Source organism: Suncus etruscus, chromosome 18, assembly GCF_024139225.1.
Source record: "Suncus etruscus isolate mSunEtr1 chromosome 18, mSunEtr1.pri.cur, whole genome shotgun sequence".
Classification (NCBI taxonomy): domain Eukaryota; kingdom Metazoa; phylum Chordata; class Mammalia; order Eulipotyphla; family Soricidae; genus Suncus; species Suncus etruscus.
Window position 1 is genome coordinate 37,385,809 of NC_064865.1, and position 23,088 is coordinate 37,408,896.

General features: G+C 51.0%; 4 protein-coding genes across 4 annotated transcripts; 3 read left to right on the top strand and 1 right to left on the bottom strand.

Annotated features, from left to right (window-relative positions):
* Window positions 1-272: 272 nt before the first annotated feature.
* On the top strand, window positions 273-4,778 carry RPS18 (ribosomal protein S18). Its single transcript, XM_049764718.1, has 6 exons — window positions 273-326; window positions 722-820; window positions 4,129-4,215; window positions 4,293-4,394; window positions 4,477-4,568; window positions 4,659-4,778. Exons 1-6 carry the CDS (start codon window positions 324-326, stop codon window positions 4,732-4,734), a joined length of 459 nt encoding a protein of 152 aa, XP_049620675.1. The 5' UTR covers window positions 273-323; the 3' UTR covers window positions 4,735-4,778.
* Window positions 4,779-5,540: 762 nt separating this feature from the next.
* Window positions 5,541-7,132, top strand: B3GALT4 (beta-1,3-galactosyltransferase 4). Its single transcript, XM_049764697.1, has one exon. The coding sequence runs from the start codon at window positions 5,749-5,751 to the stop codon at window positions 6,898-6,900; it is 1,152 nt and encodes a 383-aa protein (XP_049620654.1). The 5' UTR covers window positions 5,541-5,748; the 3' UTR covers window positions 6,901-7,132.
* Window positions 7,133-7,567: 435 nt separating this feature from the next.
* Window positions 7,568-21,393, bottom strand: WDR46 (WD repeat domain 46). The gene is made up of 15 exons (XM_049764726.1): window positions 21,280-21,393; window positions 20,951-21,169; window positions 20,765-20,845; window positions 20,222-20,334; window positions 19,987-20,074; window positions 19,375-19,436; window positions 18,654-18,758; window positions 18,408-18,558; window positions 18,164-18,299; window positions 17,663-17,762; window positions 9,501-9,814; window positions 8,667-8,761; window positions 8,288-8,383; window positions 8,055-8,168; window positions 7,568-7,785 (listed from the first exon to the last, which is right to left on the bottom strand). The coding sequence occupies exons 1-15, from the start codon at window positions 21,337-21,339 to the stop codon at window positions 7,687-7,689; spliced, it is 1,833 nt and encodes a 610-aa protein (XP_049620683.1). The 5' UTR covers window positions 21,340-21,393; the 3' UTR covers window positions 7,568-7,686.
* Window positions 21,394-21,827: 434 nt separating this feature from the next.
* On the top strand, window positions 21,828-23,010 carry PFDN6 (prefoldin subunit 6). The gene is made up of 4 exons (XM_049764720.1): window positions 21,828-22,130; window positions 22,334-22,404; window positions 22,487-22,611; window positions 22,798-23,010. Exons 1-4 carry the CDS (start codon window positions 22,067-22,069, stop codon window positions 22,925-22,927), a joined length of 390 nt encoding a protein of 129 aa, XP_049620677.1. The 5' UTR covers window positions 21,828-22,066; the 3' UTR covers window positions 22,928-23,010.
* Window positions 23,011-23,088: the final 78 nt, after the last annotated feature.

Sequence of the window (23,088 nt, forward strand, 5' to 3'; positions counted from 1 at the left end):
AGTTAAATTCAAGTGAGTCCAGAATTCATCTCTCAACTCTCACCACTTTAGGAAAGTACAAATGGGACTGGATATTGCTAGAAACACATTCTCAGCCCGGAACCTTTGTGGCTCTCTCCCCTAAGAACTTCTACGGACCATAAAAACAGAAGGACCCTCCCCTCCCCACCGAAAGTTGTCCCCCGTCGACTGGTCCTTAGTTTCGGGAAGAGCCCTTGCCCACAAAGCCCCGCCTCTTCCGCTCGCCCACTATATATAAAATCCCACGTCACTTCCGCTCCCTCTTCCACTGCGGGCCTACACGCCGCTTCTTTGCCGCCGCCATGGTAAGACGAATGCTTGGTGGGAATCCGGCGACATCGGCACCGGGGCATGGAAGGATTTTTATCAGGGGCCCTAAAAAGCCCTCCTCTGGGGGCCTGCATCAGTTTGTGCGGAATCATGGAGCCCTCTGCGAATGGGGCGACTAGAGTACCTCCAGTTCTGAGAAGTGGGGCCAGAGGAAGTCACTCACTCCCAGGCGCCGGCGTGTATGGCCCGGGCCTCGGTGCACATTTTGGAATGGCCAGGAGATCTGCCCTCTCCCAGAGGTTGCATTTTATTTCCCCCTCCCGCCGTAGGCAGGGCTGTGAAAGCACTACAAGGGGCCATGACAAGGTGACTTGGTGGTGGTAGTTCACGGTGTCTTAACTTCTCCCCCCCCCCCCAATCTCTTTAACAGTCTCTAGTGATCCCCGAGAAGTTCCAGCATATTTTGCGAGTACTCAACACCAACATCGATGGGCGGCGGAAAATAGCCTTTGCCATCACTGCTATTAAGGTAAAAAAAAAAAAAGCAAAAGCAAACAAGATCAGATAATAGATTCTAAATGACACACGGGCAAGGACCTAAACCTAAAACGTGGTTGAAGGAGCGACTTAAATAAAGCCTTACACCTTGATTCCCATAAAAGTAAGGAAAAGTAACGGGGAGGGGCAAGTCAGTGTTGCACGAATAGGTGGAGAAATGGGGGTGTTTTTCCAGCCGACTAATTGTCCTACACCCCCCCCCTTCCCCATTGCTCAACTTGAACTGTCCATTCTAGATTTGGTTTCTGTAATTAACTCAGGCATTAGTTTACTCGGGAACTCTGGTCTCTGTCCTCTTGGAGTGGTGTCTGAGTGTGCCCAGTTGCTGGAGGCGGCAGGCTTTAACGGCTGAAACAGGAACCAGCATTTGGCTGTTTGCATGAATTCAGCAAATTTGAAGCCCTACTGCCATCAACTCCCTGTGGCCAGCTCCCTAGTCGCCCACGTGGCGGTTTTATTGACTTGAGATTAGTCCATTACTTTGTCAGAATACCTGTATGTCTTGCTACCAGTTTTTTAAGTGATTCGGTGTGGTTAATGAGATGACACTTGCAGGAAATAGAAGGGTGGATACTGTAAATTTTTCCTTTTTACAGTGAGACAGAATAGGGTGGGGATGCAATGTTTAGGGATTATCAGTAATCTGATTGATCCCTGGTCTGTGCAAGACAAAAGTCCTTCCTGCTTTACTTTTGCTTAGGCCCAATAGTCTTTCTGCCTCTTAGAAATTATTTTTGATTGCTTAAGTGTGAGGTGAACCATATTTCGTGGCCATATCCAGCAGTAATTAAGCTACTCCCATTTATACTGGGATTCAAATGCAACATATTTAGCCCCTCTAAATTTTCTTGGTATGTTTTTGTGGTGTTGGGAACCAAACCTCACTGAGCTTAACTGCGCTAATAATTGCTGCCTGTCCCTTAAGTACTTTTACTTGGGGGTGGGGTCGCACCCAGCAGTGCTCGGGTTCCTCCTGGCAGGCTGGGGAAGGATGCTGGGATTCGAACCACCATCTTTCTACCTCCATGCTATCTTTCCGGCCCCCGTAAGCACTTTTTTTAAACACAGCTGTTTCTCATGGTTGATCATTAATGTAAATACTTATTGCTGGGAAAAGTTTTTCTTTCGGTACATAAAAAGGGTTTTGTGGGGGCTTGAGAGATAGCAAAGTGGTAAGTCCTTCGCCTTAGATGCAGAAGGACGGTGCTTCGAATCCCGGCATCCCATATTCCCATAGGGTGGTCCCCTGAGCCTGCCAGGAGCGATTTCTGAGCATAGAGCCAGGAGTAACCCCTGAGCACTGTACGCTGTGACCAAAGAAAAAAAAGGTTTTGTGATTGGAGTGGCTGTGCTGACACCTAGCATTTCTCTGGTGAGAAAAGTTAAACTTTGGGTCTGGAGTGGGTAGGGTGCTTACCTGACACCCCCAAGCCCCACCAGTATGATTACTGAGCACTGCCGGGTGTGGTCCAGAAATAAAGCTTAGAAGTGGCTTTTAGTTGAGATCGCAGTGGGGAGAGTGTTTCATCGGGTATGAGAGAGTATGCAGTTTTGGAAAGAGTTCCTTAAAGGAATGGGTTGGCCCCACAAGTGAGGGAAAGGGTGAAAGCAGACATCTCAAAATTTTATCTGGGGCTGGAGAGCACAGCGGTAGGGCCTTTGCCTTGCATGTAGAGAGACAGTGGTTTGAATCCTGGCAACCCGTATGGTCCCCTAAGCCTGCCAGGAGTGATTTCTGAACGTAAAGCCAGGAGTAGCCCCTGAGCACTACCAGGTATGACCCAGAAACCAAAAAAAAAAAATTATTTTCTCTGATCTTTTTTTGTTTAGAGGCCATATCTGGTTGCTCAAGGGTCACGCATATGCACGCATAGCTTGCATTCTAGCCCTTTGTTTATCTCCTTGCAAGCAAATACTCCGAATTGAGAGAGTGGGCTAGAGAAGTAGTAAAGGGGTTAGGAACTTGACTTGCAAGAATCTGATAGTGGTTAAAGCCCCAAGCCACATATGCTCCCCCAAAGGCTTCCAGGAGTGATGATAGGGACATGTACACCCAGAGCAGTACTGTGTGGTCCCTATGGCAGATAACAAAATTAAATTTGAGAGTAGTGGTGGTGGTGGGGGGGGAACACACCTTGGTTTTCATTGCGTGTGTGAGGCCCAGGGATCAGTCCCAAACCACAAATTAAATGAGAAGCTTAAGGGACTGGAGTGGTAAGCATAGCAGTAGCATGTTTGCCTTGCATGTGGCTGACCCCAGGACGGACAAGGGTTTGATCACAGACATTCCATATGGTCTCCCAAGCAAGGAGCGATTTTTTTTTTTGGCCGTACCTTGTGCTCAGGGCTTGTTCCTGGCAGGCTCAGGACCATGTATGCCAGGGATTGAACCCGGATCCGTCCTGGGTCGGCAGCGTGCAAGGCAAACGCCCTACTGCCATGCTCTCACTCTAGCCCCCAGGAACGATTTGTGAGCAGAGCCTAGAGTAACCCCTGAGCGCCCGGTGTGGCCAAAATGGAAAAAAAAATAAATTTGAGAAACTTCTGACTCTTCATAATTTGGTTTCCTGTGTCTGTTTATAAATTGCCCAAAAAGTTCTGGGTAGATGTACTTTTGTGAGTGGGAAGAGCACAGTTCAACTCACTACCTTCCTGCACATGTTTTGGAAAAGTTTCCTGGGATGTGATAACTATAGAATTAGGACCCTTAACACACAGATGAGTACCAGCAAACTTGCCCTTTGGTCATTTCTGTTTGCCTAAAAGACAGTCCTGCTACCTTGATGCTATAGTAACACCCAGCCTGTTCTGCACACTGCTGAAATGGAAGTTTACTCCTAATCTTTGCTGTGCTGAGGACCAACATATGCTACAACAGCTACATGTACTGGGTATGGTAGAGAAAGAAAAATCGTGCTTAAGGCCAGAGATGACATTGAAGGAAAGACTAGCGGTCCAAATGCCACTGCCCTTGAAGAGTTGTGGAATGTTTGGCAGTACTCAGAAGCTGATAGACCCCAAGGAAATGATCCTATTCAATTTTTAGCTGGGCTTGTCATTCCCTGCTGTGGTTCAAAATGTTTCCCCCACCCCCTTTGCAGTTTTGGCCTGGTTTAGCTTAATCAACACATGGGCCGTCCCAGCTATAATAGTTCTCCAGGCCTTGTGGGGTCGTCTAAGGAAAGTATGGGAACAGTGGATTTTGTGTCAGCATTGAATAGTGGCATTATGAAGGAGGCCCCACCTCCCAGGCTCACCAAGTCCAAAATCTGTCTTCAGGGTGTGGGCCGAAGATATGCTCATGTGGTGTTGAGGAAAGCAGACATTGACCTCACGAAGCGAGCAGGAGAGCTCACTGAAGATGAGGTAAGAACAAGAAGGGTGTGTTGTGGGGGCAAATCACAAGAGGGGGCACTGGTGTTGAACCTTGTCCTGTATGCCAGGTGGAGCGTGTGATTACCATTATGCAGAATCCACGCCAATACAAGATCCCTGATTGGTTCTTGAATAGACAGAAGGATGTGAAGGATGGGAAATACAGTCAGGTACGTTCTGGGACTGGAGGTGTGCCTGTTCAGAACTGGTTGTGCAAAGTCACCAGGTAAACGAGTTTCCTCTCCGGTTCAGGTTCTGGCCAACGGCCTGGACAACAAGCTCCGTGAAGACTTGGAGCGACTGAAGAAGATACGGGCCCACCGGGGTCTGCGCCACTTCTGGGGGTACGTAGTGGTGAAACCTCTCAGCTGTTCGCCACCTTTCCTACCTTTTGGTGTGTCAGTATATAACTCCTCTCATTCTCTCACCTACAGACTTCGCGTCAGAGGCCAGCACACCAAGACCACAGGACGCCGTGGCCGCACTGTGGGTGTGTCCAAGAAGAAATAAGTCTGTAGGCTTCGCCTATAATAAATAGTTTATACGCTTTATGACTTCTGTGTGGTTCTTTTTGTGGGGAGATGACCCAGTGCTGCCTGATAGGGTACCAGGGTCAGCGTGGAACCCCCACATGCTGCCTGGACCTACTGCCCCATTGCTTCATCTGTTGTCATCACTCAGTACCCAGTAAAGGCCCTGAGTGTGGAAGAAGTAATACCACTTCCCAGGACTTAGCGATTGCAGGCTGAAGAAATTCCCCACCCTACCTAGCCTAAGTGCCACTTCCAATATGATACAGTCACATATAAATGTATATGCAGCAAGCTTTCTGCTTTGGCCCTCAAAAGATCTCAGGAGTCTGCCAAGTGAGGCTGGAAAATCACATCCTATGTGGAAAGCACCTGAACCCTCACAGGTGCCACGATTCAATTTCCAGACTGGGGCAAGTGCCCCGCTCACTGGGGAAGCTGAGGAGCGCATCTGTCTCCCTGCGGCGTTTCTGTGAGGGTGGAGGTTCTGAGAATTGGGAGGGGTGCTGTGATTCTCCCTCACCCGGAAGGACTATGACTGCGGGGAGGTGGGGCGGGCGGTGCGTCTGTCAGTCACATCCTCCCAGGGCCTCCTGATGTAGTCGCCTCCGGCTGCCGGGGCGGGCAGAGCACATTGGTCGCAGGTTAGTGGCGTGGCCATGCGGTGTCTTGAGCAAGAGCCCGAGCTAGCTGCAAAGGCGGTCCTATTTCTCTGCTGTGGATGAGGGCGGCGAGACCGCAAAGTCCATTGTTCCTCTCTCCGAGTGGAAGCACCTGCGGCCCATCGCAGTCGCCATGGAACTGAACCCAGGATGAAACGGAACCCTGGAGCGCTTGGGCGGCAGCAAGGTAGCCACATTCGGACCCCTTCCCTGCCGCGGGCTTGGGGCTTGCTCCACCGCTCGGCATCTGCATCCCAGGCCACACCCATGAGGTGCCGGGTGCGGCTGTGGGGCCCTCGGTCTGTCCTCGGGATTTGTCTCTGCCCCACGCCATGCCCCGCAGCCCCTTTCGGCGCCTCGTCCTGGCCACTCTGCTGCTGGTGACCGTTTGGGCCCTCTTGGGGCCCTCGGGCATCGGGGAGGAGTTGCTGAGCCTCTCGCTGCCCTCGCTGCTTCCAGCTCCCGCCTCCCCGGGGCCTCCGCTGGCCCTGCCGGGCTACTTGATCGCCAATGAAGGCGCCTGCGGGGTCCCCGGCGCATCCCCCTTCCTGCTCATCCTCGTGTGCTCGGCCGTGGAGAACCTGAACCAGAGGAACGCCATCCGCGAGTCGTGGGGCCGGCTGCGCCAGGCCCGGGGGCTCCGGGTGCAGACCCTCTTTCTGCTGGGAGAACCGAACTCGGGTGACCCCCAGGCCGTTTCTCAGAAGAAGCTGGAAGAGGAATCCTCTGCCCACGGGGACGTCTTGCAGGCGGCCTTCCTGGATACCTACCGCAACCTCACTCTCAAGACCCTCAGTGGGCTGAACTGGGCGGACAAACACTGTCCCACGGCCCGGTACATCCTCAAGACGGACGACGACGTGTTTGTCAACGTCCCGGAGCTGGTATCTGAGCTGGTCTGGCGAGAGGGGCACCGGGAGCAATGGGAAACGAGCCTGGAGTCCCAGACGGAGGCTGGGACTGGGGAGCAACGGTGGGACAGAGGCCAGCCCCCAGTGGGGAGCCATCCCCAGCCCCTCTTGTACCTGGGCCGTGTGCACTGGTGGGTGTCCCCCATAAGGACATCAGAGAGCAAGCACCAGGTCTCCGAGGAGCTGTGGCCTCCGGCCCGGGGCACCTTCCCTCCCTATGCCTCAGGCACAGGCTACGTCTTGTCTGCGTCCGCTGTCCAGCTGGTCCTCAATATGGCCAGCCGAGTCCCCACTCTACCACTGGAGGATGTCTTTGTGGGAGTAAGTGCCAGACGAGGAGGCCTCACCCCAACCCACTGTGTCAGGCTGGCCGGTGCCACCCACTACCCCCTAGATCAGTGCTGCTACGGGAAGTTCCTGCTGACCTCTCACAAGTTAGACCCCTGGACCATGCAAAAAGCCTGGAAGCTGGTGGGTGGCTATGAGAGGGAAAGCAATTCCTCCTACTGCTCCTGGTTCCAGAGGACCCTGGGTATTGCCAGGTGCCGGGTCATAGCCTGGCTTCACAGCTGAGTGCCTGAGCCCTGGAGGGAGCAATGAGCTGGGACCCCTTTCGTGATCTCTCTACTTGACCCAGATGGGTGCTCGCTCGCTCGCTGGCTGGACGTCATTCTCAGATCAGATGCTGAATGGAAGTCACATTTCAGACACTAGAAGCCTAGGGCCTGGTCTGCCAGCCCCAAAACTGGTTTAACAGGAGGAAAAATAACAAAACTGGGATTGTTTCCTTCAGCAGGAGGGACTCGAGCCCCTCAATAAAATTGTCTTTCTACCTCCAAGTGGTGTGGTCCTCAGGAACCCAGAACACCAAGCTGGGGATGGAGTTGGATGGGTGGGACACTACCCGCTGTGCAGGTGCAGCAGCTTCTAAGGAGAGCAAGGTGAGGCTGGAGTAAACTGGACAGGGTGGAGGCTGCCTCAAATGAATGTTAGTGTAGGCACAAGGTATGGGGCAGAGACCAGGTCTTGAGAATCCAGATACATTAGGAGACAGGGAGATAGTACAGTGGAGTAGGACATTTGCATTTAGCCAATTCATGTTAAGTCCCCAACACCCTATATAGTTCCCGAGCTTGCCAGGAGCAACTCCTGAGCACCACAGGTTGCAGTCCCAAAACAAACAAAAAACAGGAATGAACCAAAAAAGCACCTTCCTCTTTAATGCCCACCCATTGCAAGGTGAGCAATCCATCAGGAAACTTGTGCAAGGCCCGCCCACAAGAGAACAATGTGTGGGAACATTTCCCCACAGGGGATTCTGTGTAACTGTAGCTGTTTCTCAGGCCTGCTCAGCCTAGCTCATCGAACAAATCTATCAAGCACAGAACTATGGGGCCCAGTGGGTTTGGTCTTCTTATCTTGCTTCTGTGTCTGTTCAAGGCTTTGTCGGACCTTGTCCTAGGTGAAGAAATAGCAAGGAAAATGATAAGAAATAGCATAAAGGGCCTGCTAGATAGCACAGCAGTAGAGCCGTTACCGACCCCAACAGAATGGACAGACCCAGGTTCCATCCCTGGCATCCCATTTGGTCCTCTAAGCCTGCCAGGAGAAACCTCTTAGCACCACTGGGTAGGGCCACCCCCCCCCAAAAAAAAAGAAATAGCAAAGAAGTGATAAGCTGCACCAGCATTAAGAGGATGCAGTCCCCACCCCCACTGCAAGTTTACCCGATGTTCCTCATCCATGACTTTCTTCTTCCTTTTCACCAGGCTGGCTGTGGAGCTGCGGCCCTTCTGCTTTTGCTTTGGCTGGAAGGGAGCCTTGGCATCCGGGTCATAGCCCTGAGTGGGAGGGTGTGGAAGAGATGTTTGTAACAGCCTCAGAGGCTGGCCAAGTGGCAGCATCCACCCACTGTGCTATATGAGGGGGCAGGGGGACAGGAGGGACTGGGCACTCATACCAGTCTCTCTATCTTCTCCTTCTTTCTCTGCTCCACAGAGATGACATCCACCTCTGCCAGGGCTCGTGGGTCCAGACAGATGAGCTCTGCAGGCACCTTAAAGGATAGGGATGGAGGATGGGTGTCACAGAGAGATGGGAACAGATAAAAGCCACAAGAGGGTGACCAGGGGCCGGGAGGATGGCTCAGAGGACTGAAGCACTCAGGGTTCATCTCCATCCCCCCAGCACTGCCTGGTCTTGATCCCCTCAGGTGTGGGCCAAAGACCAAAAAGCAAACAGGTCCTGAGGCCACCCGATCCCACGGCTCCCAAGGCCTGGCCTTGAGACTTTTCCCTCCCCTGCCCTTTTTCCCTCCCCTGCCCCAGGCCCAGCCTCACCTTCTCCAACAGCGCCTTCACCTCCCATTCCTGGCGCTGCTTCTTGCTCCGGTAGGGGTTACTCTCCAGGCCATCAAAGTTGGGCTCAGCAGCCCCTAAAAGGAGGAAGGCATATAGGAAGCCCAGTAAGACTCTAGGCCAGGGGCCAGAGATAGTAGCAGAATTCAGGTTCTTGCTTTGCTTGCAACTGTGCCGTCAATATCCCGATACTAAAAATAGTTCCCTGAGCACTGCTTGGGGGTCACTTTTTTTTTTTGGTTTTTGGGTCACACCCAGCAGTGCTCAGGGGTTACTCCTGGCTGTCTGCTCAGAAATAGCTCCTGGCAGGCATGGGGGACTATATGGGACACCAGGATTCAAACCAACCACCTTTGGTCCTGGATTGGCTGTTTGCAAGGCAAACACCGCTGTGCTATCTCTCCGGGCCCTTGGGGGTCACTCTTGCAGTAAAGTCAGGAATAGAGGCTAAGCAACCCCATGTATGGCCTAAACCCCTTCCCCTGCACCCCCCCCCAAAAAAAAATAACTCCAGTCTCAGAGCCAGAGCGATAGCGCAGCAGTAGGGCATTTGCCTTGCAAGTGGCTAACCCAGGATGGACCTCAGTTCGATCCCCGGCGACCCTTATGGTTCCCCAAGCCAGGAGTGATTTCTGAGCACATAGCCAGGAGTAGCTCCTGAGTGTCACCGGATGTGGCCCAAAAACAAAAACAACCCACAAAACCAGTCTAGCGGCACCAGCCTGATCAAGCCCTCCTCCGCTCCTGGGTCTCAGTCCACTCCCACTTGTCTGCCCAGAGGTCATTCACTGGGGCACCATGCCCCAGAGCACTTACCGGGCACCAGCATGCTGGTAATGCCCCCACTGTGTCCTACCCCCAACACATCTTCAAAGGGGCAGAACTGAAGGCCATGCACATGACCGGAAAGGTGATGTGTGAGGTAGGGCTGCTCCAGGGAGGGCATAGTGGCCTTGCCCAGCCCTGCCCAGATGTTGACCACGTCACCCATCCCCGCAGCCAGCAGGCCCCGCTGGGAGAAGGCCAAGTGCCCTGCTCCATGAGGCAGTGTCCGAGCACTCAGAGGCTGGAAGGTCCCTCGCAAGTCAAAGATCTTCAGTTGATGGTCCAGGCCAGAGGTGGCCATGTGCCTGGGGAAAAGGGAAATCAAGAAATAAGCAGAACATGGCTGACCCAGGTCTGATCCCTGGCATCCCAGAGTACTTCCTGAGTGCATTGCCAGTGTGGTCAAAAACAAAAACAAGGGGCCGGGAAGGTGGCGCTAGAGGTAAGGTGTCTGCCTTGCAAGCGCTAGCGTAGGACGGACCATGGTTCGATCCCCCGGCGTCCCATATGGTCCCCCCAAGCCAGGGGCGATTTCTGAGCTCATAGCCAGGAGTAACCCCTGAGCGTCAAATGGGTGTGGCCCAAAAAACAAAAAACAAAAACAAAAACAAAACAAAAACAAAAACAAGAACAGAAACAAAAACCAAAGAACAAAAACCAAAAAACAGCACTGTTGTAACTTTGCAAATCTAAGGTCACGCTCAGACCATGAAGCCCATTTGGAAAGAAAATGGTGGAAAATGATAAGAGAAAGCTCAATGGGTGGGAGCCAGGCTGGAAATAGTATAGTACCAGGAAGGGCATTTGCCTTGCATGTAGCCAACCTAGGTTCGATCCTGACATTCTATATGGTCCCAAGTACTGCCAGGATTAGCTCCTGAGTGTAGAGCCGGGGCTAAGCCCCATGCAAATCCAGGTATGGACCCAAAATAAGACAAGTAAACAAAGAAGAAAACAACAAAATCGGGGACTCACACAAATATACAAAGCATATTCTCTACCACTGAGCTATATATATTCTCTCCATTTGAAGTGTTGTTTCGTTTTCTTTTGTGGTCACACCCAGAGACGCTCAAGGGTTACTCCTGGCTATGCACTCAGAAATCACTCCTGGCTTGCGGGACCATATGGGACACTGGGGAATAGGCTAGCACAGGCAAGGCAGACGCCTTACCACTTGCGCCACCGCTCTGGTCCCTAAAGTGTTTTTCTTTTGATTATAGGATTTCATAGCAGTAAGCAAGCATATTGACAGTGTTGTACAATAATCACTACTGTCTTTTTGTTGTTGTTGTTATTTTGTCTTTTTGGGTCACACCCCGAAGCACTCAGGGGTTAATCCTAGCTCTATGCTCAGAAATCGCTCCTGGCAGGCTCAGGGGACCATATGGGATGCCGGGATTCAAACCTCCGACCTTCTGCATGAAAGGCAAATGCCTTACCTCCATGCTATCTCTCCGGCCCCAGATCACTACTGTCTTAAGGCATATATATATATATTAGTTTGGGTGACATACTCTGAGGGGCTTACTTGTGGCAGGACTTGGAGGACCAAAATGAGTGCCAAGGATCTAACCAGGTCAGCTGCATACAAGGCAAGTTCCCTATTGGCTGTACTCTCTCTTTAATCCTATGCATTTATTTTTTTGTTTTATTATGTTTTGGGGCCACACTTAGTGGCTGGCACTAGGTTATTCCTAGCTCTGTGCTCAGAAATCGCTCCTGGCATGCTCAGGAGACCATATGGGATGCTGAGGGTTGAATCCAGGTCCATCCTCAGTTGTTCCCATGCAAGGCAAATGCCCACTGTGCTCCAGCCCCTCCAGTCCAGTCTTTTCTCTCTCTCTTTTTTTTTTTTTTTTGGTTTTTGGGCCACACCCATTTGACACTCAGGGGTTACTCCTGACTATACGCTCAGAAATCGCTCTTGGCTTGGGGGGACCATATGGGACACCGGGGGATCAAACCACGGTCCGTCCTACGCTAGCGCTTGCAAGGCAGACACCTTAACTCTAGCACCACCTTCCAGGCCCATTTCTTTTGCTTTTTGGCTCACACTGAGCAGTGATCAGGGCTTACTCCTGACCACCGATCAGGGATCATTCCTGCTGGGGCTGAGGGGCCCTATATGGTGCCGGTGATGGAATCTGGGTCAGCTGCCTGCAAGGTAAACACCTTCCCTACTATACTATCACGTTGGCCCTAGTTAGTCCTTCTAAATTCATTTCACCAACTTCAACAGTCCGGGCCCCATTTATTTTTTTTTTGGGGGGGGGGCCACACCCGGCATTGCTCAGGGGTTATTCCTGGCTGTTTGCTCAGAAATAGCTCCTGGCAGGCACAGGGGACCATATGGGACACCGGGATTTGAACCAACCACCTTTGGTCCAGGATCGGCTGCTTGCAAGGCAAACGCCGCTGTGCTATCTCTCCAGGCCCCCCAGGCCCCATTTATAAATGTTGATTTCCCTTTTATAAATGAGAAAACAAGCTCAGAGAAAGGAAAGCAGAGCTGAAATACAGTCATATCTTAATAAATGAGTAGGCTCATATGGACTTAAGGGGATACAGAATTCATGACAATCTGTGCCTAAAAAGTGTCCTGCTGCAAAGACAGACATATGACGACCCAAAAAGGAAGGGATCGACTGCAGGGAGGCAGGAACAGACTCAGCAGCAAAGCCCAAAGTCAGTGCATCAGGGTGACACTTTTAAAATGTTGACTGATATAGGGCCAGACCAATAGCCCAGTGGTAAGGTGTTTACCTTGCATGCGGCCAACACAGGACAGACCCCAGCTCAAATCCCAGCATCCCATGTGGTCCCCTGAGCCTGCCAGGAGCAACTTCTGAGTACAGAGCCAGAAGTAACTCCTGGGGGACAGCGAGATAGCATGGAGGTAAAGCGTTTGCCTTCCATGCAGAAGGAGGTTGGTTTGAATCCCGGCTTCCCATATGGTCCCTGGTTACTGCCAGGGGCGATTTCTGATTGTAGAGCCATGAGTAACCCCTGATACTGCCAGGTGTGACCAAAAAAAAAAAAAAACAAACAAAAAAAGAAGTAACTCCTGAGTGCCACCGGGTGTGACCCAAAAACCAAAAAATAAAAAATGTTGATTAAAATAAGCCTGGGCTAGTACATCACGTAGGGTGCTGCTTTGCACGTGGGTGACCCCATGTGGTGAGTCAAGAGTGATTCCTGAGTGAAGAGCCAGGAGTCAGCACTGAGCACAGTGGGTGTGGCAAAAGGGTGGGGCCAAGAAATGACTTAAAGGACCCCAGTGCATATTTAACAGGTGGGATCCCCTTGTCCCATCCCTCACACTGCATGGTCACCCAAACACCACTAGGAGTGGTCCCTGTATACCTAGTGGGGAGTAGCTCCCAGCTCCACAGCGTGAACCCTAAAAATATTTTTTTTTATTTTTGGTTTTTGGGTCACACCCAGCAGCTCAGGGGTTACTCCTGGCTTTATGCTCAGAAATCCCTCCTGGCAGGCTCAGGGGACCATATGGATGCTGGGATTCAAACCACTGTCCTGCATGCAAGGCAAATGCTTTACCTCCATGCTAACTCTCCAGCCCCTAAAAATATTTTTTTCTTTTTGGTTTTTGGGTTACACCTGGCAGCACTCAGGGTTACGCCTGGTTCTACGCTCAGAAATTGCTCCTGGCAGGCTCAGGGGACCATATGGGATACTGGGATTCAAATCATCGTCCTTCTGCATGCAAGGCAAAGGCCTTACCTCCATGGGGCCGGAGAAATAGCATGGAGGTAGGACGTTTGCCTTGCACACAGAAGGACAGTGGTTTAAATCCCGGCATCCCATATGGTCCCCTGAGCCTGCCAGGAGCAATTTCTTTTTTTTTTTTTTTTTGTGTGTGTGGTTTTTGGGTCACACCCGGCAGTGCTCAGGGGTTACTCCTGGCTCCATGCTCAGAAATTGCTCCTGGCAGGCACAAGGGACCATATGGGACGCCGGGATTCGAACCGATGACCTTCTGCATGAAAGGCAAACACCTTACCTCCATGCTATCTCTCCGGCCCCAGGAGCAATTTCTGAATGTAGAGCCAGGAGTAACCCCTGAGCGCTGCCGGGTGTGACCCAAAAAAAAATTAAAAAAAAAAAAATTCGGGGCCGGGCGGTGGCGCTAAAGGTAAGGTGCCTGCCTTGCCTGCGCTAGCCTCGGACGGACCGCGGTTCGATCCCCCGGCGTCCCATATGGTCCCCCAAGCCAGGAGCGACTTCTGAGCGCATAGCCAGGAGTAACCCCTGAGCGTCACAGGGTGTGGCCCAAAAACCAAAAAAAAAAAAAAAAAAAAAAAAAAAAAAAAAAAAAATTCAAGAAGGTGGGGCCAGAGTGATAAGCACAGAGGTAAGGAGTTTGCCTTGTACATGATCAACCTGGGTCGGACCCAGGTTCTATCCCCGACGTCCCATATAGTCCCTGAGCCTGCCAGGAGTGATTTCTGAACGCAGAGCCAGGAGTAACCCATGAGTGTCGCCAGCTAAGCCCCCCCTCCCCCAAAACAAATTTTTTTAAGAAGGTTATAGAAAGTAGAAGGGGAAAACAATAATGTAGAGAGATCTTTGTGAGAAAGTTGGAATTTCAAGCATTCTGGTAGTTTACAAGAAAACAAAAGACAACAGGAACAAATGACTTAATATCAGAGTGTGGGAATGGAAAGAAAGCAGAACTGTTTGAGGCAAAATCAGGAACGGACCAAATACAGGGGCTCTTGAGCGATTGCAGGCCCACGGTCCCCAACACAGCTGAGAGTGCAAAGAAAGGCCTTAGGAAATCTCCTGAGAAAGCAATGAAAGTGCCAGAGGCCCTGCACTCAAGCCCTTTCTTTGGTGTGATTTTCTTTTTCTTTTTTGTTGTTTTGTTTTGTTTCTGGGCCACACCCTGCGACACTCAGGGTTTACTCCTGGCTCTCTGCTCAGAAATTGCTCCTGGCAGGCACAGGGGACCAAACAGGATGCTGGGATCTGAACCACCATTGGTCCTGGGTCTGCGCTTGCAAGGCAAACGCCCTACCACTGTGCTATCTTTCCAGCCCCAAGCCCACTCTTGACCTAAAGGGGCTTGGGCTGAGCTGGGTTGCATCACCAAAGTTCTTGCAGATTCTTTCTTTGGCTTTTGGGCCACACCTGGCAACACTCAGGGGTTACTCTGTGCTCAGAAATCACTTCTGGCAGGATCGGGAGACCATATGGGAAGCCGAGGATCTAACCTGAGTTCATACAGGGTTAGCCACATGCAAGGCAAATGCCCCACCGCTGTCCTATCACTCTGGCCCTGCCTATAATTTCTATCTACATGATAGGTGTTCCTCAACGAAGGTGGCTGAAGTGAGACCAGTCAGACCAGGATGAGGAAGTTTGCTAAGGGGCCAAGAAGTCCATGTGGTTCCTTTTTGCTTTTTGGACCACACCTGGTATTATTCAAGGTTTCCATCCCTGACTCTGTGCTCAGGGATCCCTTATAGCAGGGTTCTGGGGACCAGATGGGATGCCAGAGATCAAACGTAGGTTGGTTGTGTGCAAAGCAAGCACTCTACCTGAGTGCTATTGCTCCAGCCTGAGTCTCACTGTTTTCCATTGGCTATGAGACCCAAGAGGAGACAGAAGAATTCCTAGAAGTAGGGATTGGAGTGATAGCACAGTAGTAGGGCATTTGCCTTGTATGCAGCAGACCCAGACAAACCCAGGTTCGATCCCCAGCATCCCATATGATCCCCTGAGCCTGCTAGGAGTGACTTCTGAGCGCAGAGCCAGGAGTAACTCCTGAGAGCCGCTAGGTGTGGCCCAAAAATAAAACAAAACAAAAAAAGAATTCCTAGGAGGAGAGCTGATGGGGTGGTAGAGACCCAGCTGGATACTGACAAATAAGATCATCAGGGCCCAGCTGCACAGAGGGAAAGGCACTGGCATATTGGTGCACAAAGGCACAGGGGTATCAGAGGGTACTCAGACATGTGGATGACACCACATTAGAGAGCACTGCTGCCCACCCAGTTATCGCCTGCTGGTGTTTCCAGTACATCACAGGCCTCTTATGTCATCATCTGTCTATGCGACATGTTTTGAAGGATAAAATGTGTGAAATGAGGAGCCGGAGAGATAGCATGAAGGTAAAATGTTTGCCTTGCATGCAGAAAGATGATGGTTCAAATCCCATCATTCCATATGGTCCCCAGAGCCTGCCAGGAGCAATTTCTGAGCATTGAGCCAGGAGTAACCCTTAAGCACTGCAGGGTGTGACCCCAAAACAAACAAAACAAACAAAATATGTATGAAATCACTCAATAGATCAGTATTTAACAAATAAACATTCCTAGTCAAATCTGATGACTTGGAACCTCAGGCAAAATATTTTTTAACAGGGGCCGGCGAGGTGGCGCTAGAGGTAAGGTGTCTGCCTTGCAAGCGCCAGCCAAGGAAAGGACCACGGTTCGATCCCCCGGTGTCCCATATGGTCCCCCCAAGCCAGGGGCAATTTCTGAGCACGTAGCCAGGAGTAACCCCTGAGCATCTAACGGGTGTGGCCCGAAAAACAAAAACAAAAAAAAAAAAAAAAAAAATATTTTTTAACAAAAAGAAGATATTAGGGGACCTGAGCGGTGGCATGGAAAGGTAAGGTGTCTGCCTACCCGCACTAGCCTAGGACAGACAGCGATTGGATCCCCCGGCATCCCATATCCAGGAGCGATTTCTGAGCACATAGCCAGGAGTAACCCCTGAGTATCACCAGGTTTGGCCCAAAAAAACAAACAAACAAACAAAAAGAAGATGCTAGGGCTAGAGAAAGGATGTAAAAAGGGCTGAAGCACAGGCTTGTATTTTGGTTTTTTGTTTTGTGATAACCTGCGTTTTGGAGATACAGGTTTGATCCCTGATACCAAATGACTCCATGAACCCCAAGCACTGTTAGGTGTGAATCAGAAACAAAGACCGAAAACAGAGGAATTCAGTCCAAGCACTAGTACAACAGGGAGGGCATTTACCTTGCACAAGGCCAACCTGGGTTCATTCCCACTACTCCATATGGTCCCTAAGCCCACTAGCAGTGATCTCTGAGTACAGAGCTAGGAGTAAGTCCTGAACACCTTCAGGACTTGCCAAAAAGCAAAACAAACAAAAAAAATATATTGTGGGTCTAGAGAGAGTGCAATGGCTAACGTGCTTGCCTTGCATGCACATGACCCAGGTTCGATGCCCAGTATCCTTTATGATCCCCCAAGCACTGCCAGGAGTAATTCCTGAAAGCAGAGCCAGGAGTAAGCCCTGAGTATCACAGGTGTGGCCCTAAAACAAAACAAGAGAAGAATCCAAATTCTGAAAGTTAGAAAGTATAGCTCACTACAGAAACTCAGGCTCATTCCCTGAACTGTGCCATCAGCTGTAGGCCCCCAACATCACGACTCTGTGTGGACCCCTTTCTGGGGTTGTGTGGCTGTGACCCCATCCCATCCCCAAATCCCCAACTCATAAAACTTTGTTTTTCCTTTTGATTAATATCTAATATCTAGTAATACTCTTCAATTTTGTTTCTTGATCAGAGAAGACTGAAATATTGGGGCTAGAGATAGTAAAAAGGACTTTCCAAACAGGCAGCTGACCAGGGATTGATCCCAGACATCCCCGGTGGTCCCCCAGTGCTTCCAGGGGTGATACCTGACATAAAATCGGGAATAAGTCTAGAATATAGATGTAGATCAAAAACAAAGAAGTCCCCTTCCCCCAAAAAAAGTTAGCTGTCCCTTGAATAATTCTCACATCATGTGTCAGATTGAGGAAAACGTGGCATAGGGCCAGAGCAATAGTACAGAAAGTAGGTCACTGGCCTTTCATAGGGCTGACCTGGGTTCAATCTCCAGCATCCCCGATGGTCCCTCGAGCCTGCCAGGAGTGATCCCTGAGCTCAGAGCCAAGAGTAAGCCCTGAGCACCTCTGGGTGTGGCCAAAAATAATAAAACATAACATAAAACAAGAATGTGGTATATGGAGGTAATGAAGTGCCCATGCCAGCATGATTGGTCGTGGTTACGACCAGAAACTAAACCCCTGGCAGCCTGGCTGCAGAAAGCCTTTGCTCCTCAAGGCACAAACTTTGCGTGGCCAAACCTCTGCCCAAACAAGCAACTTACGTGCCTGTAGAATCTACTGCCACAGCCCGGACCCCACCACGGTGACAGAGAATCTTGGCCAATGGCTCCTTCACAGATGGACTCCATAAAGACACAGTACCTGAAAGGCAGAGGGAAGAACTGATATTACTTACAAGGTGGTGACCATTAAACCTGGGGAAAGTGGGGATTCGGGCCATGCATTAAGATAAACACGAGGGCCCGGAGAGATAGCACAGTGGTGTTTGCCTTGCAAGCAGCAGATCCAGGACCAAAGGTGGTTGGTTCAAATCCCGGTGTCCCATATGGTCCCCCGTGCCTGCCAGGAGCTATTTCTGAGCAGACAGCCAGGAGTAACCCCTGAGCACTGCCGGGTGTGACCCAAAAACCAAAAACCAAAAAAAAAAAAAAAAAAAAAAAAAAGATAAACACGAGAGCGACTTCAAAGGAGTCAAGGCAGTTCAAAGGTTAAAGAGAAGCCAATCAGGATGGCTGGTTAGTCAAAATTCAGCGGGGACTGACCATTGCTGTGGCCCAGGTGGATGACAGCGTTGTAAGGGTTCTGGGTCATGACATCGAGGCGTCCGGCCCGAGCATTCAGAGCAGACACAATCTTCCCCACGGACACATCTAGGTAGGTCAGGAACCCTGTCTCTGACTGGGAAAGAGAGGAACCGATTTGCCTGGTCTTCCCGCTTCCCGGATCTCAGAGGAGGAGAATCTTCTCAAAGGCAGTCTCCCCTCCCTGTGCTCGACAGCCACTCACTGCTGAGGCCAGGAGGAAGTGGAAAGGCAGGAACTCGAGCCGGGTGATGCGGTCACAGCGGCGGATGCAATGCAGCTCGATGCCCTGGTTGTCATAGATGTGAAGCCAGCGGTGCTGAGCAACAGCCAGCAAGGCCTCTGAGTGCAGAAACCTGGGATGAAAGAGGGGCTCAGTAGAAAGGAGGTCTCGGGCTGGCATTCAGTCACAGGCTTTCTCAACCCGTCTGCCAGCACATAAGCCACTGACCGGATGTCCCGCACTGCCTCCATGACATTGATCTCGCATGTGAGCCTCTTTGTCACCCAGTCAAGGGCAGCCACATGTCCCCGACGCCCACCAAGTGCCAGATGCCTGCGGTGGGAAACAGAGTGTGAAATCAATACAGGGAGCAACCTCAGACCTTCTGAGGTCTGTTCTGTGCCAGCCTATCCCCTCCAGATGAGAGAAAAATCTTTGTGGTCCCCTTACAGATGTTCCCCAAGGTAGCTAGCTACCCAGGCATGTACCCTTGTGGTTGGTGTGGCCACAAAACATAGTCCAGTCAAAAGTCACTGGAATTTGGGGGTTAAAGCAGTGGCACGAAGCAGTTAGGCGTCTCTGCCTTGCCAGTGCTAGCCTAGGAAGAACGTCGGTTCAATCCCCCGGCATTCCCATATGGTTCCCCAAGCCAGGAGCGATTTCTGAGCACATAGCCAGGAGTAACCCCTGAGCATCACTGGGTGTGGCCAAAAACAAAAACAAAAAACAGTCACTGGAATTCAGGCCAGAGTGGTAGGGCTTTTGCCTTGCAAGTGGCTAACCCAGGATGGGCACGGGTTTAATCCCTGGCATCCTATATGGTCCCCCAAACTAGGAGTGATTTCTGAGTGCAGAGCCAGGAGTAACTCCTGAGTGCTCAAAAAAAAAAAAAAAAAAGAAAAGAAAAGAAAAAGAAAAAGAATAAAAAGTCACTGGAATTCAACTTTACCTCCCAGTGCGAGAATAATTCAATCTGTAGGGTCCAAACTGTCGCAAGTTCAAGTCAAAGTGCTGTGAGGTGAGAGTAGAGAGAAAGTTTAAAAAAAAAAAAAAAAAAAAAGCACAAGAGCTGCCTCCATTCAATAATTCTGTCCTCTCATTCCCACTCCTTTTCATGTTCTTGCTTGTTTCTTTTGGTTTTTGGTTACATATGCTCAGGGGTTACTCCTAGCTCTGCATTCAGGAACTACTACCGGTGGTACTTGGGTCACTCTACAGCAGTGATGGCTAACCTTTTTGAGCCCGAGTATCCAAACTGTCACACAAAACCAAAGAATGACCGGTCCTCCCAATGGCCCGTCTGGCCCTGGGCACACTCGCCTCCTGCCACGCCGCATATCTTAATTGTGGACCTTCCCGAGTGCCAGTTGCAAGGCCTTCACGTGGCACAGCTGGCACGCGTGCCATACATTCACCATCGCTGCTCTACTGGATGCTAGGGATCAAACTCTGGTCACCCATGTGCAAGGCAAATGCTCTTCCTACTGTACTTTCTCTGGCCCATTCCCACCTCCTTCTAGGTCTGTGCCACCTCCTGGCATTCTCCCACCCTTAAACTAACCTTTGCTGCACTTGCAATGTCCACAGCTTCCACAATGTCAGCCTGGAGAATCTTTGCCGTGTCCTCCCCATCCTCTCCTTCCAGAAACCTGCAAATGAGTGTCAGTGGCATGAAGCTCCCTCGATGCTTTAGCAGATCCAAACTAAAACAGCCTTGACTAAGCAAGGGCTGAGAGGTCCCATTAAGAGCCACTTACCCAGGGGGATGAGGAGAAATAAAAAAAAGATCCACCTACCCCGGCTCTTCAACGAGCAGAAGCTCAGAACGAGCAGCTTTGGCACTGGCTTCCTCTTCCCGAGTTTCAGCCAACTCAATTTTACTTTGGGTCTCCGGCTTAGCATTTGGCAGCTGGAACATCGTTGTATGGGGGAAGAAGTGAGAAAAAACTCAGGACATATGGAATCACAGAAGGGCTGATTAGCCCCTTCTACCCAACTCCCCCACATGCTCCAGTTATGAAACCTTCCCCTATCTCAGAGGATGGCTCCCCTTTTTGTTTTGTGTTTTGGTTTGGTTTGGTTTTGGTTTTTGGGCCACACCCAGAAATGTTCCATGCTCAGGGGACCAGTGCTCTACCCACTGTGCTATCTCGCAGACCTAAATGGTTCCCCTTTTTCACTTTTGACCACACTAGGAGATGCTCAGAGTTTACTCCTGGTTCTGCTCTCAGGAATTACTCCTAAGGTTGCTCAGGGGGAACCATATGGGAATTCAGGATCTACTTTGCCTGCAAGGCAAGCATCCTACCTTCTGCACTGTCACTCCAGCCCGGGCTCACCTTTTTTGACTTGTTGATGCGACGAAACTTCCGAGCAACCTCTGCCACGACAGGGGCGGGGCCTGGGAATGGGTCCTGGGCCTAGGGAAGAAAGAAGGAGGCAACTAGCAGGTGAGTTCTTGCAGAGCCCAATCCATGCACCAACCAGGCGACTGGCCTTGCCATTCTATCAAGGTCTAGGCTCACCCCTGACAAGGTCCGCCGAAACTCGGGGTCCTTCCATTCCCAGGGTTTCTTTTGGATGTCGGGCTTCCTGGATATGCGAGACTTCTTTAGGATGCGAGTATTCTTCTTCGATCTCTGAGAGTGAAGGTCTTGATTCCTCTTCTTTTTGGGGGGCCCTGGAGAGGCTCCAGCAGAGGTCGAAGTGGTGGTGGTCTCTTCCTCCCAGTAACGCCGTGCTCTCTAGGGGTACATGGGGGTGTCCTGAATTGCACAGGCCCTGGCTAGGCCCATCCTGTCCATCCCCCAGAGATTAAGCAAGTCCCTTTCCACCCCAGAGAGGAGGCCTTTACCTTCTTGACCTGATGTTTCTTGGACGGGATACTGCGGCCCACTTTGGGGGCTGTCTCCATCTAGCCCACCGAAAGCGACCCACGTGGAAATTCACTCTCACCAGTGCACACACACACACAGAGCCCGACTGGCAGCTCCCGGAAGTCCTCTGGCCCTCAACCAATCTGCACAAAGCTGGTCTGAAGCCGTCTCGGCGTCATATTGAGTAAGGGCGAGGGATTTCTATAGCTGGCCCTCATCCAATCAGCATAAGGCAAGAGCTGAAGCCGTCTAGGCGCCATATTGAATAAAGGCAAGGGATTCATATAGGACTTCCGGTCACCTGGTTTCTTCAGAAAGGCAGACTTAAACCCAAAATGTTAGAAATTAAGTACAGGTCAGTGCCCGACTTATTTAGTCACCTCACTTTGCCTGAAAGCTTCTCATTCTAGTGTTTTATGGCTGAAAGCCTCCAGGACTACAATTCCCGGCATGCTTCGGGAGGGAAACTTCCGGTGCCCTCTTTCCCAGGATTCTTTGTTTACTTCCGGGTTCCTTAGCACTGAAGGTAGAACGTGAGTGGAGTAGGGTATTTCAGTTAAAGGATTTTGGGGACGGTTTTCTTTGGCAGGCCGGTTTCTTAAAGGAGATTCCTGGCCCAGAGAGGTTGCTGGCTGTGCACTAAAGGCTCACTGCTTTAAATTGATCATTGATCGGTCATTGCTGCAAGGCCAGGAAGAGCAGCTCGAGTAGCTTTCCTAGCCTGAGACCCACATCAGCTTACCCGCAGGCTTTTGGGCCCCCGCCATGGCTGAGCTGATCCAGAAGAAACTGCAGGGAGAGGTGGAGAAATATCAACAGCTACAGAAAGGTGAAGGGAAAAGGGATCCGTGTCGGCTCACTCGTCCACCCCGAAGTCATCAAAGATGGGTTGATACCCCCCAGCCAGGTTCCTTGCATGCTCCACCCTACTTCCCTCATCCTGGTCCCCTTTCCTCCAATTCCCTTCTCCTCTTTCTGACTCCATGGCACATTTGATGTCTCTGACCATTCTCATGCCTCATACTCCTTCAGACTTGAGTAAATCCATGTCGGGGCGGCAGAAACTTGAAGCACAGCTAACAGAAAATAATATCGTGAAGGAGGTGAGCCTGGCTGGCGTTGGTGGAGTGAGGAGGGGGGTGCTGGCAGTGATTTCTAATCTAGGACTGCCTACGTCTCTCTCAGGAACTGGCCCTGCTGGATGGATCCAACGTGGTCTTCAAACTTCTGGGTCCCGTGTTGGTGAGACAGGAGCTGGGGGAAGCTCGAGCCACTGTGGGGAAGAGGTTGGACTACATCACAGCTGAGATGTGAGTCGGTCTTTCACCCTTATGCACTTGACACATTGGAGTGAGAATGTGGAGGCATCGCTGCAGAGTAGCTCCCCAATAGTCAAGCCTCCTCTGCATCTCGCAATGGTGCCTACCAAACCCACAGTAGTAAGCCAGCCTTACTGATTTCTCCTTCTGTGCTTTGTCTCCCTGGCCTCTCCACAGTAAGCGATACGAATCCCAGCTCCGGGAACTGGAGCGGCAATCAGAGCAGCAGAGAGAGACTCTGGCTCAGCTGCAGCAGGAGTTCCAGCGGGCCCAGGCAGCCAAGGCTGGAGCTCCTGGAAAGGCCTGACCTCGTGGTGGGGGGAAGGGGAGGGGAGGGAATGAGGCAGCTCTGGGGTCTATACTGTAGCTAATAAAATGTGAAAACAATCAGCTGTTCCATTCGGTCATAATTGTCCCCATTCACTTCCCTTCTGTCTACATAACTATCAGCACTGAGCTGTCAACTCG

Excerpts from the sequence above, each read along its gene's own strand:
- RPS18 (XM_049764718.1), top strand. Across the intron at positions 4,216-4,292 it reads GAGAGCTCACTGAAGATGAG|GTGGAGCGTGTGATTACCAT; the intron begins GTAAGAACAAGA and ends CCTGTATGCCAG. Across the intron at positions 4,569-4,658 it reads GGTCTGCGCCACTTCTGGGG|ACTTCGCGTCAGAGGCCAGC; the intron begins GTACGTAGTGGT and ends TCTCACCTACAG.
- B3GALT4 (XM_049764697.1), top strand. The coding sequence starts at position 5,749 with ATGCCCCGCAGCCCCTTTCGGCGCCTCGTCCTGGCCACTCTGCTGCTG.
- WDR46 (XM_049764726.1), bottom strand. The coding sequence starts at position 21,339 with ATGGAGACAGCCCCCAAAGTGGGCCGCAGTATCCCGTCCAAGAAACAT. Across the intron at positions 21,170-21,279 it reads AGAAACATCAGGTCAAGAAG|AGAGCACGGCGTTACTGGGA; the intron begins GTAAAGGCCTCC and ends ATGTACCCCTAG. Across the intron at positions 20,335-20,764 it reads GCATCAACAAGTCAAAAAAG|CTGCCAAATGCTAAGCCGGA; the intron begins GTGAGCCCGGGC and ends ACGATGTTCCAG.
- PFDN6 (XM_049764720.1), top strand. The coding sequence starts at position 22,067 with ATGGCTGAGCTGATCCAGAAGAAACTGCAGGGAGAGGTGGAGAAATAT. Across the intron at positions 22,405-22,486 it reads AAAATAATATCGTGAAGGAG|GAACTGGCCCTGCTGGATGG; the intron begins GTGAGCCTGGCT and ends CGTCTCTCTCAG. Across the intron at positions 22,612-22,797 it reads GACTACATCACAGCTGAGAT|TAAGCGATACGAATCCCAGC; the intron begins GTGAGTCGGTCT and ends GCCTCTCCACAG.